The sequence below is a fragment of the Garra rufa genome, chromosome 9, assembly GCF_049309525.1.
Source record: "Garra rufa chromosome 9, GarRuf1.0, whole genome shotgun sequence".
In the NCBI taxonomy this organism is placed as follows: Eukaryota; Metazoa; Chordata; class Actinopteri; order Cypriniformes; family Cyprinidae; genus Garra; species Garra rufa.
The window spans coordinates 12,656,322-12,668,968 of record NC_133369.1 but is presented as its reverse complement, the minus strand read 5'-3'; the positions used below and the strand labels follow the sequence as shown (position 1 = coordinate 12,668,968).

General features: G+C 36.4%; 1 protein-coding gene across 1 annotated transcript in view; it reads right to left on the bottom strand.

Moving 5' to 3' along the window:
* cpne4a (copine IVa) overlaps positions 1-12,647 on the bottom strand; it is a 70,859-nt gene that overhangs the window by 51,590 nt on the left and 6,622 nt on the right. The window contains exon 2 of the mRNA XM_073846496.1: positions 3,525-3,708. Coding sequence (XP_073702597.1) covers positions 3,525-3,695 — 171 coding nt within the window. The 5' untranslated portion in view covers positions 3,696-3,708. The remainder of the gene's footprint in view (positions 1-3,524; positions 3,709-12,647) is intronic.

Sequence of the window (12,647 nt, the reverse complement as noted above, 5' to 3'; positions counted from 1 at the left end):
GATGGCTTTTTAAAATCACTTCACATTACTTGTCTCCAGTTCATCCCAACTCGCTGTCTGACAGCTAATCTAACTATTTTAGGGAAATCTCTCTCTCAGGCAAAGTAATTTCAGGAACATGGATTTCAATGCACAGTATTTATAAAACATTAGAGTTATGTTATGAATGAAGCCACAAAGCAAGAACATCCACCTATGAATGATCACTTCTAGGTATTTCATAGCATGAATGTTTTAAAAGTTGCATTTTTAATGCAGAAAGATGGAAACATTAAAACCAGAAGTCAGAAAGAGACCCATCACTAAAAAAACCTTTAGACCAAGTTGCACAGAACCAGTGAGCAAAAGTCTCTTTGAATGGAGTTGCCATGCACAAATCGCACTTTCAGCACATTTTACAGGGCACAACATGGAAACGGACCAAGTGCATTAGAGGCCCTTCACCCCAGAGACTGAGGGGCCCATCATGACTTACAGCACAGTCCACTTTCTGGAGTGCCTTTGTGATTCAGACCATGGTGGATTTGTTCAGAGTGTTTGTGACCATCTCTCTTTGCTGAATGGTGCTCAAGCTCTGAGCAGCTGCAGTGCCGCAGAGGGCTAATCGCAGGCAGGGTCAGCAGCAGGTCTTTACTCTCTGCGACTGCCGCAGTTTAAAAGCTTGTTCAAGCACACAAGTGCTGTTTCCTGTACTTACATTCATTCAAGAGCCGCAGGCTAAACAAGCAAACACTAATCTTGATCAAGGGTCAACAGACAGATTTCAAAATGCAACACTATTGACAGACAGTATAGTTATTTAAAGCAAACCTATTTGATTTTAAACTACACAATTTTATGCATTTATTTAATCAAAAATACAGTAACAACGGTAATATTTTGAAATAATATTTCAAATAATTTTTGTATTTGAATGCATTTTAAAATATAATTTATTCCTGTGAAGCAATGATCATTACTTCAGTCTTCAAGTGTCACATGATTCTTCAGAAATCATTCTAATATGCTGATTTGGTGCCCAAGAAACATTTAATATTATCGATATGAAATTTTTAGTTAGAAACTTTGTCATTCTTTGATAAACAGAGCATTCAAAAGAGCAGCATTTATTTAAAATATAAATCTTTTGAAATTATACATGTCTAGACTGTAACTTTTGATCAATTTAATCCACCCATGCAGAATAAAAGTATTAGTTTCTTTCAGAAAGATTATATTACTCACTAACTTTTGAATGTTGGTGTATAAATGATGTAAATATACACAAAATCTGTTTCTGAATTCTTCCAACCCATTTTTCTCCTCTCACAGCTTCAGATAAATGAGGGATATTCTTGGTAGCAAAATACAGAGCGAATTTAATTAACACTGTCATACTTCAGCTAAAGATTTGATAATGGCTCCCAGTGTACAGTTGGAAAGTGAGAGATGAGCTATCAAACGGAGAGAGAAACTATCACAGTGGGATAATCCACTCAAATTAGATTTAGCCAAAACCCTCGGATATGAAATTTAAGTCATTGGGGCACTCAATACAATACAATGCATAAGTGACATTTTCAGATAAATGAGTCTGACCCGTAACAGCCTCAAATACTGGAGGAAACGGGTTAAGAGGTGTAAAGAGAAATGCAATCACGACTGCAATAAATCACATTGGTTTTGTTTGTTGAGCTGGAAATGTAAATTTGCTTCAGGCAACATCAGAGAAACTAAATATCATGATATTTCCCTCTTAATAGGCACTAGCTTATAGCTCTCAAACAAGGACTTTTTGACTCTTTGAAAATGTCTTTAGCTTTATTTTACGACATTACACGCTATTTCACAAGTAATCCCATTTCAAATCTCTAATGTGCAAGTCTCGAGGCATTTGGAATTTGAGAAATTGTAGAAAGCATGATGCAACAAGCTCAGTTAGCAGCCCTTAAAGAACAAACAGTCGTTCTTCAAATGCTCTTCATAGTGGGATTTCCAGGAGGAATGAAGCGGTCCTTTGAGAACAGGTACGAAACGTCGCAAAATGAAGATTTTACAGTGTGGTTTCCTTCAGAGACACACGCACACACTCAAAGAGCAGAATCACCATAAGTGAATATGTGAATGTCTAATGAGATTGAGAGTGGTGGGAACAGATTCCCGCTGGTGAGCTGGCAAAGCCTTCATAACCTGACAGGGAGATTTCTCAGTGAACATATGCTGCCTGCTTCTCTAGCTCATTCACACACATGCATGCTCTCACACGTTCCCCTATACAAATATATATATAATTCTCCTGAAAGCTTAGGCAGGTTGTCCAAGATCAAACATACATTGGAGCACTGCAGTAAGTAAACTATTTGGATAACACACAAAATAGGTATTGTCTCAAATTATACTTAAGTGGCAGATTAGGAGGCAAAACTGTGGATTTGTGTCATGCCTTAAGGTACTTGCGTAGGTTTTAAAATCAATTAAACTATACAGAGGCAATATGTTTTCACCTACACACTGAAGTTGCCTGCTGGCTGAACAGTTGCACAGTTCAACAGTATTTTTTATGCAAGAATTTCTCCACTGTTTTTTTGTTAATATGAAGTTCAGCAAACTGCTTCCAGGGTTTTTATCGACAACTAAAACTAAAAACATACAAATAGTTTTAAAAAGAAAAGCTTTAACATTTTGTTTAACTTTATGTACTAAAATAACTAAAACTGAAATATATATTTAAAAATCTCTGGTGCATCTATTAAAACAAATAAAAATGACAACAAAAAAAAAAAACAAGTGAAGATCTTATATTAAGTGAAGATCATGTTCCATAATGGTATTTTGTATATTTTACTGAAAATATATCAAAATATAATTTTTTTAATAAGTAATATGCATTGCTCAGAACCTCATTTGGACATTTTTTTTTTTTTTTGCACTCTCTGATTCCAGATTTTCAAATAGTTGTATCTCAGCCAAATATTGTTCTATCCTAACAAGCAAATCCATTCAAAAGAATTTACCCTCCTGTTTTGTGGTCCATGGTCACAAATGCTGTAGAAGTACTGTTCATTCTTAGTTCATGTTAACTAATGTAGTAAACTAATGCTAACTAATGAACCTTATTGTAAATGGTTACCAATGATTTTTATAGCATCTCTTTGGAACTAAAACAACTCATTCTTAAACTGAAATAAAATACTCCTATTTTACAATTGAAAACACATATTCTTACATAACATTCCCTTACAACTGTGATCATTTGAAATATTGGTACAGATAAAATTAAGTAGTTTTATCATTCCAGTAGGGACATTTCTATACATCCATATCCAAATCTACAGATGTTATGGTGTGAAAATGAGTGGAAAATTGGAAGAAAACAGCAGAGGAATGTGTGCAAAAGGCACAAGTGCAACGAATGCATTGATATGGTCCCCTAAAACAATTAGAAGACCCTAGTCGCTAAAAATGATTGCATTTAGTCAAATAACTAGAAATGTTCTGCATCCAACTGGAACCACACATCTTAAATCCATAAAACTCAAACTTACCTCCAACCACTGGCCATGGGACTGCATTTTGATGACCACGCAGGGATCGGGCTTGGAGAGGGCATCCCTGTCTGAGATGCCTTTGCAGGCCACCCGCAGCTCTACTTTGGTCAGGCAGGGGCTGTTGAACAGGCCCAGAGAATTGGCTGCAGATTCGTAGATGTCGCTCATGTTTCGGGAGATGCTAAAGGGGGGAAAACAGTACAAAGTGAGAGATTATACATATAATTATATATATATATATATATATATATATATATATATATATATATATATATCAGAGGTCGCGTTAACTGAAAATTGTGGAATTTTTGTTGCAATGATGGAAAAATCTGAAGGCCGTCCGTCACTTTGACAGATTACACAGGGTGTGATCAGTGACAGTGGGTGATCTAGTCTAGTGTAATTATTAGCTGTAATTCCCACCCCTGTCCAGTTGGTGGCGAGTGTGCTCCAGTGTGGCAACAGAGCACTTGCTCCAGAACTAAAAAGAAACTGTTACTAATTTTTTGCCTTTTGCTATGCGTTTGATTATGCACAGGCACAGTAGTACTAAGAAGCAACAACGATCTATCATGCCACATTAAAGAGCGCCAAAACGGTATTTATTGCTTGAATTTCCTAATGAAATTGAATATGAAATTTGAGACTTTGTTTCATTGCGATTTATTGGATGTTAGTAATCGTCTGAAAACAGCATAGACCAAAAGATCGACTGGGATTTACTGATCAATATTGCTCATGTAACCCCTCACACCAGGGTCCTACCGCACCCGCTCTGAGCGGATCTCGAACCCGGCTCTCCAGTACGAGAGGCGGACGCACTAACAAGGAGGCTAAAGGCTGCAACCTCTAGAGTCTGTCGCTAGTGCGTCTCTTGAGATCGGGGAGTGAGGTTTACCTGCACAGCACCTACTAGCTGGCCTCCGTTACACTCACCCCCCTAAACCTCACTCCCGTCCGGGTCACGGCACCAATGTAACCCCTCACACCCGGGTCCCACCGCACCCGCTCCGAGCGGGTCTCGAACCCCGGTCTCCGGCACAGGAGGCGGACGCACTAACAAGGAGGCTAAAGGATGCAACCTCTAGCGTCTGTCGCTAGTGCGTCTCTTGAGATCGGGGAGTGAGGTTTACCTGCACAGCACCTACTAGCTGGCCTCCGTTACACTCACCCCCCTAAACCTCACTCCCGTCCGGGTCACGGCACCAATGTAACCCCTCACACCCGGGTCCCACCGCACCCGCTCCGAGCGGGTCTCGGGCACGGGAGGCGGACGCACTAACAAGGAGGCTAAAGGCTGCAACCTCTAGCGTCTGTCGCTAGTGCGTCTCTTGAGATCGGGGAGTGAGGTTTACCTGCACAGCACCTACTAGCTGGTCTCCGTTACACTCACTAAAATGAGAATATATTAAAATCGATGTCACTGCAGGGTGTGGTGTTGAACATGAAAAGTTAAGCAGTCTCACCTGTTCTCTTCATCAAGAACAAAAATAAATGAATTATGATAAGGAATTATGACGGAATTTTTACGACCCTGTCCATCAAAATGACGGGTAATGTAACAGTCTAACACAACCTCTGATATATATAATATTATAATATTTTTGTGGTAATTAAAATAGACTTAAGCAAACAATGGCCTTGAAAATTACTTAAAATACATCTATATTAGCAATGAGGCAATAACATTTAGTTCAAATAATTTATCAAAAGCATGTAATCATGTGGTTTTATTTATCAAAACTACTGAACAAATGTACATCATGCATTATAACAAATGACTACAGAGGGCACCAACAGCCTGTCGATTAATTTTACACTTTACAGCGCAAATATAATATGTAAAATTGACTAAACATCATCCCCAGATGAACGTTATAATAAACCCAAACTCACAGCAATATGCAGAGATGGAGTTTGAGATGCTTTACATGTGTAAAGCATTTACTGTGAACTACTCCGAAAAGCGCATAGGTAACCTACACGCATGTAAATAAAGCGTGTATATTAATAACTGTTTGTGTGGAGCAGCATTTACTGTGAACTGCTCCAAAATAATTAAAGTGCATATATTAAACTTGCATCGTATATATATATTTTATTGAATAGTAACGTTTATAAATTCACAAAATGTGTCTGACAAATAGAGAAATCTGCCAACATGTTTGCAAATGCATTGCTGTGGACTGAAAATCAGTGATATTCAATATGGAAATTAAACAAATAATACTCTATATTGACTTTAAAGCCATTTTTGTAATGTCTATTCAAAGATTTAATTAAAGCCAATTGACAGTCTTAATGCATGTATCGTATTTGTATCAAAAATTCAATGGCATCAAACAAAAACCACATCAAGTCAGATAATTTCTTTACTTTTTCTGTTTAAAGCATGGTCTGGGTTTCATAAATGCAAATCATGCATGGTGGATATCTGCGTATTTCAAAAAATGTGTGATTTGCTTCATAACGCCCCATTATATTTGACTATGTGTTTTTACTGAGACATATGAGAATCCTATAGAGACAGTAATTTATTGAGCTGATGTGTGGGAAAATTTCTAATCAGAATCCCCCACCATCCCAATCAGTTACAATATAGAGCAAATCAGCTGAGCTAACTAAAATTACACAACGTATGTGAAGAGAGAGGCCACGACTCACAAAGCAGAGCGTAAGTGGTAGATCTGACCTATGAGAGCTGCACTGTGAAAGAGAAGAACTCAATGAAAGGATTATTCTCAGCCAATGCAAAGTCATCCATCACTCCAACTGTATCACAGTGACAGATGACAGCCTCATACATTATAGGTCAGCAGCGATAATACAGAGGTGAGCGGTTCTCTCCCTCTGTGTATGTGTGCAAACTTCTCAACATTGTCGACAAATTACGTCATCAGTCTTTCATACTCTGGATGCTATTTTTGAGTGTTTTCTCAGCCAGTTCCTCTCTATTTCTGTCTCTGTTAATGACTCTCACTGAGGCTCTTTATATAGAAACACACAACGTGTGCAGCAGAAATATAATTTTTAAGTTTCAAGAAATCTTCAGTAGCAAATTACACCCATTGATTACACTTGAACTGAATAAACCCCTTCAGACTGGTAAATAACTCTAATTACAGTATGCAGGAGTTTTTTTCATTCAAATTGTGATTATTGTAAATAAAAATAACCTAATAAAAAATGCTAATTTAATTCATATTAATATTACGAAATATTTTTACTATTTAAAATAACTGTTGTCTATTTGAAAATATTTGAAAATATAATTTATTCCTGTGATCAAATCTAAATTTTCAGCATCATTACTCATTCATTTTCAGCATCATTATTTTTTTAACGAAGAAACCTGAAAACCAGGAATAAATTACATTTAAAACGGACAGATTAAAATAAAATACAGTTGTTACAAATAGTACAAATATTTCAAAATTGTTTGAAAATGTTTTTGCGGTACTTTGAATCAAATAAAAGCAGGCTTGGGGAGCAGAACAGACTTCTTTAAAAAACATTAAAAATATAACTGTCCAAAAACTTTTGACTGGTAGTGTATATATAAAGGATGTTTTTTATAGTTGTTAATCAAAATATAACACCTTAATGGCCAAGCTCTGACATATTGAGCCCTGGTGCTCATGCAGCTGAAGTGAGTTTGAATGTATTTTCTCAGTCCCCCATGTTAATTCCATTATCCACCGTACTATGAATAAAAATGGCATTTAAATGCCAAAATAGTAATAACTTTTGGAAAGTCTTGCCTTTTCCCCAAGACCAAGGTTGTGCAGGTGTTGAAAAATACTATTAGGTTGAATATAACACATAAAATCATGGCCACAGAGAAAGAGCAATGCTATTTTGCATAATGAAAATTAATTAATTCTCATTATCATAATGTATCCAGGTATTTACTTTTCTGTATTTTATTATTCTCAATGGTGATTCTCATTAGATTCTCATTATCTATGGTGATTGGTGACTCAAGCAAACGTAACTCAAATTACTTAAGTTCAAATGTAATTTTCTGTTTTCACCCATTAACACTCATTAAAAGAATTAGCCCATTATTTACTCACCCTCCACACATTCTAGGTGTATTTGACTTTCTTTCAGACGAATCCAATCTGAGTTATAGTAAAAAATGATCCTGCCACTTCCAAGCTTTAGAATGGCATAGGTGGGTGTTTCTCTTCATCAGTCCAAAACAAGTCCAATAAAATGCATCCATCCATAATAAAAAGTGCTTCACACAGCTCCAGGAGGTAAATAAAGGCCTCCTGTAGTGAATCGATGCATTTTTGTAAGAAAAAATATCCATATTTAAAATGTAAGAATTACTTTAATCTAGCTTGCGTCGACTGTTTGTATACAAAAGCCGCTCTGAGCGGATAGCGCATACAGATGTGACAAACGTGGACATTCCATAGAGAAAGGTAAACAAAAGCACCGGTCACGAATTAGAAGTTCAAAACGAGGATTTGTGAAGAAAAATGTTGGAGGGTTTCGATATATAAACCAAGAGGACACTAATTTTCCCTTGCTAAAGTAAAGGAAACATTGCTTTTTTACTCCTGTGAACAAATGTTTCAGTGTACGACTGTTAGTGCAAGCTAGATTAAAGTGAATAATACATTTTAGATATTAACATTTTTACAGGAGGCCTATAATTACCCCCCGGAGCCACGTGAGACACGTTTTATTAAGGATGGATGCACTTTATTGAACTTGATTTGGACTGATGAAGAGAAACAACCGCCCATTGCCATGATAGAGCTTGGAAATGCCTGGATAATTTTTTATGTTAATCTGATTGCATTCGTCTGAAAGAAGAAATTCATACACACCTAAGATACCTGGAGAGTGAGTAAATAATGGGCTAACTTTCATTTTTGAGTGAACTAACCCTTTCAAAATACACTATGCCCTACTAAATACTGTTTCATTTGTAAATACCACACATCAGGGAACTTAAAGGGATAGTTCACCCAAAAATAAAAATTCTGTCAGTAATTATTCACCCTCATGTTGTTCCAAATCCATAAGACCTTTCATCTTTGGAACACAAATGAAGACATTTTTTATCAAATACGAGAGCTTTCTGACCCTGCATAAACAGCAACTTGTCAGTTGCTGATGCACATTCACGAGAGTATCACGACGTGCAGCGAAAACTGACATGAAAGAGAAGAAATTGATGAAAAAAGTTGTTATTTTTGTTTCCTTTGTGCAAAAAATGTATTGTCGTAGCTTCATGACATTACTGTTACATTACACTAAAGTTTGTCATTATGGTGTGTGAGATGTAGATTGATGTGGCAAAAAAAGTAATTTAAAGCAGTTTAACATAATGCTGAAACAAAACGAGAAAAAAAATGAATGGGTGTGAATACTTTTGCAAGGCACTGTATATGAAAGAAATACCAAGACTAACTTAGAGTCTGATACAGGTGTTATCCGAGGTAGACAAGTGAGAAAGATGTACAAACTCTGTATCCCTAATGGCTGCTGAAACATGCTGGGAATACAGGTAGTGCTGGAACCCTCTCTCAGTATTCAGTGAAGTGTCGGCCTCAGGAGAACAGCCACACAGTGGAGCTGATGGGTGGCAAGTAAGCAGCGCTCCTGTGACAGACTTCACCAGTACATGCAGTCTCCTCCACTGCTGGTGAGACTGAATGAAAATTTGAGGAACTCCCTGCGACAACAGCTATAATCATGAAGCGGGATGCTGTCCACCAATCTGACAATGTTAGTCTAAAAGCCCTCTGCTTTCTACAACATTTCTATACTGTATTCTGCTTGTTAGAGCAACAGACATCAAAATGTTTCATGCATCATAGATTTTTGGAGAGTGGAAGCAGGGATGAGAAACAAGGCGGATTTTTGAACACCACTTTCTGGAAACCACAAAGAAATCCCTCACTTTTAGCAGCACAATCCCCTCTGGCGTAGAGTTATTCATTTGCTTTGGCAGAATGATGGGACTGTGATGGCCTCCATCATGGCTCAGATCCCCCTATTTGGCCACAAAAAACCCACCAACAGACAAAAAGCTCAGTGTTTAGATATTCAGGTGAAGAATACATGAATTCCTTGGAAAGGGAAAGCCTTGTAACAACATTACTCAAAAATAAGAGATAAAATTTAACCAGTACTCAAAAGGGATGGTTCATAAAAGTTAATGAGTTTACCCTCATGTTGTTCCAAGCCTGTAAGCTGTTATTTTTTCCATGGAAAAAAAAAAAAAAAAGAAGTTTAAAAGAATCTTTTTAGTCTTTCATATAACAACAGCTAAGACTTAAAGGAATAGCCACCCAAAAAAATAAACATTTGCTAAAAATGTATTCAATCTCAGGCCATCCAAGATGTAGATTTAAATCTTCGTCAGAACAGATTTGGAGAAATTTAGCATTACATCACTTGCTCACCAAACTGATCTTCTGAAGTGAATGGGTGCTGTCAGAATAAGAGTCCAAACAGCTGATAAAAACACAATAGTCCACTACAGTCCATCAATTAATGTCTTGTGAAGTAAAAAAAATCTGGTTTGTAAGGCGTTTTAACTTTTGAACATCAATTCTGATCAAAAACAAGTCCACAATCCATAATAACACTTCCTTCTGTGAAAAAATTCAGTCCCTGTTGTCCTCTCACATCAGAATCTACCGACATACTTGTTTAGAGCTGTTTGGGCCTGTTTACGCTAGTAAAAAGTGCATGGTTTGTGTTTATTTCTCTTCTGATACAGACAACTTCTTCACTGTAGGAATAAATATTATAGAGGACTTGTATTTAGCAATAGTTTTAAGTTTAAAAAAATTGATGGATTTTGCTTATTGCAAACAGAATTTTACTTCACAAGACATGAATTAATAGACTAGAGATGTGTAGAGTATTTATGGATTTCTGTGATGTTTTAATCAGCTGTTTGGACTCTCATTCTGACGGCACCCATTCACTGCAGAGGATCCATTGGTGAGCAAGTGATGTAATGCTAAATTTCTCCATATCTTTCCTGACAAAGATCTCCATCTCGGATGGCCTGAGGGTGAATACATTTTCAGCAAATTTTCATTTTTGGTGAATTATTCCTTTAAGAAATATAGCACACAAGTCATACAGACTTTTTTTTAGTTCTTTTTCGGATTTTGACAGCCTGAGAATGCTAAGAACTCTCATTCTATGATCAATGTTTTGACTCTTTAAAAATTATTTTTTGTGTGTTCCTCAGAAAAGCTTTGAGCGTTTAAGTTTGTTCCAATATAACTGAGTATAAAGGCTTAAGAATTTTAATTTCACTCTCCTTTATGGGATTTATCAGATGAGTGAGTTAAAAAAGAGCTTCGGTTTTCTTATGTAAAACTGCCAAGGTAAACAGATGGCAAGCGTGCACTTTTGAACGGTTATCTGCTAGCCGTGGCAGATATCTCCCTTGACAAGTATTTTACAAGCAATTACCTGGCAGCAACACATTCCGTAGGCTTGTCATACAGTAAAAATATCAAGTAACAAATAAACAAATAAAAGCACTGCATAAAGGGCTAGCTCGGCAACAGCTATTCAGCAAGTGATGAGCTGGATTGGATTACGCTGATCACTTTGACAAGTAATGTCTAAAACCTTTCCTCTTATACTGTCACAAGGTATAACAGGTGTTTCTTGGGATGCAGTCACAGTTACTCGTACATCAGCAGAACCACTTCACTTATGTCTAGAGATCATAAACAAGCATAAACAAAAGGAAGATTCCCTGCTGAACTTCTCGCATGCCCTCAAATCATACAGAGAGTCTCCACAGGGAAGCTGTCAGCATGGATATACACAATCTCTGCAAGACTCCGAAAGTTTCTTCCTTTTACAACAGAGTGCAGTATAACCGAAATATTATCAACACTTTTGACAGCCCTGTAATTCAAGATCCAGTGTGTAGAGGCTGAATACTGAGACATTCTAGTCTAAAACTATCTTCAGTTTGCTTAACTTCATTCAAAGTTTTGAAAGACTGAAACATGCAAAATCAATATAATGACAGCTTATAAAATGTATTCTGCTTTAAAGATGCACAAATGTTTACAAATCATGCACCTGTTGACAAAACTGATACTTCTGCAATTTGAATTTAAATCCAAGGCTGGATTTATTTGTTCAAAAATACTGTAAAACATAGTGAAATATTATTAAAATTGTAAATAAAATAACATTTATCATGTGATGCTGAATTTTCAGCAGCCATTACTCCAGTCTTTATTGTCACATAGTCCTTCAAAAATCACTTTAATATGCTGCTCAAGAATCGTTTATGATTATTACGAATGTTGAAAACAGTTGTGCTAATATTTCTGTGCATACTATACATTTTTTCAGGATTCTTTGATCAATATAAAGTTCGAAGAAACATTTATTGGAAATAATAATAATATATATATATATTAGGGCCGGGACTCGATTAAAAAATTTAATCTAATTAATTAGAGGCTTTGTAATTAATTAATCGAAATTAATCGCATTTTAATCGCATGTAAATATTTGACCTGAGAACAGTGAGAATTAAGAATTTTACATGGATTTTTAGTATACCATTGAATAATGACTGAATACATAAGCTTAAGCAACAAAATATTGCTTATTTTTGTTCAACCAAGTCCACCAGACCAGTACAATATTGCCATTAAATGTAGCAAGAGGCACGTTCTTTAACGAGTCTTTCATTCCGAGAACTCTGCTCTTGTGTTTGCTTTGCTTAATTATGCATTTAAACGTTAATGACCAAACCTATCATTATAAAAGTTGCTGCACATGGAATATAATGCGGATAACATTTAAAAAATAGTTTTTTATCAGGTTACACATTGATTATTTATCACTCAAACCCCTTTCTCTACCTGTCCGTTGGTCGCGTATATCCTCCATGTTTGTAGTTTTTTAACACTTTTTATGCGTGTTTGTAGTTCTAATCGAATCCTCGTTCACGGCGCAGTGTGTTGCGGGCAATATTAGCAGTTAAAAGTGTGCATTGATCGTTAAGTAGTAGACCATCCGGGAATCTTTGGAATACTTTTTAAACATACTACGATTTGGGACATACAATACTATTTAGGACGGACGTCTTTGGCTTGTCTG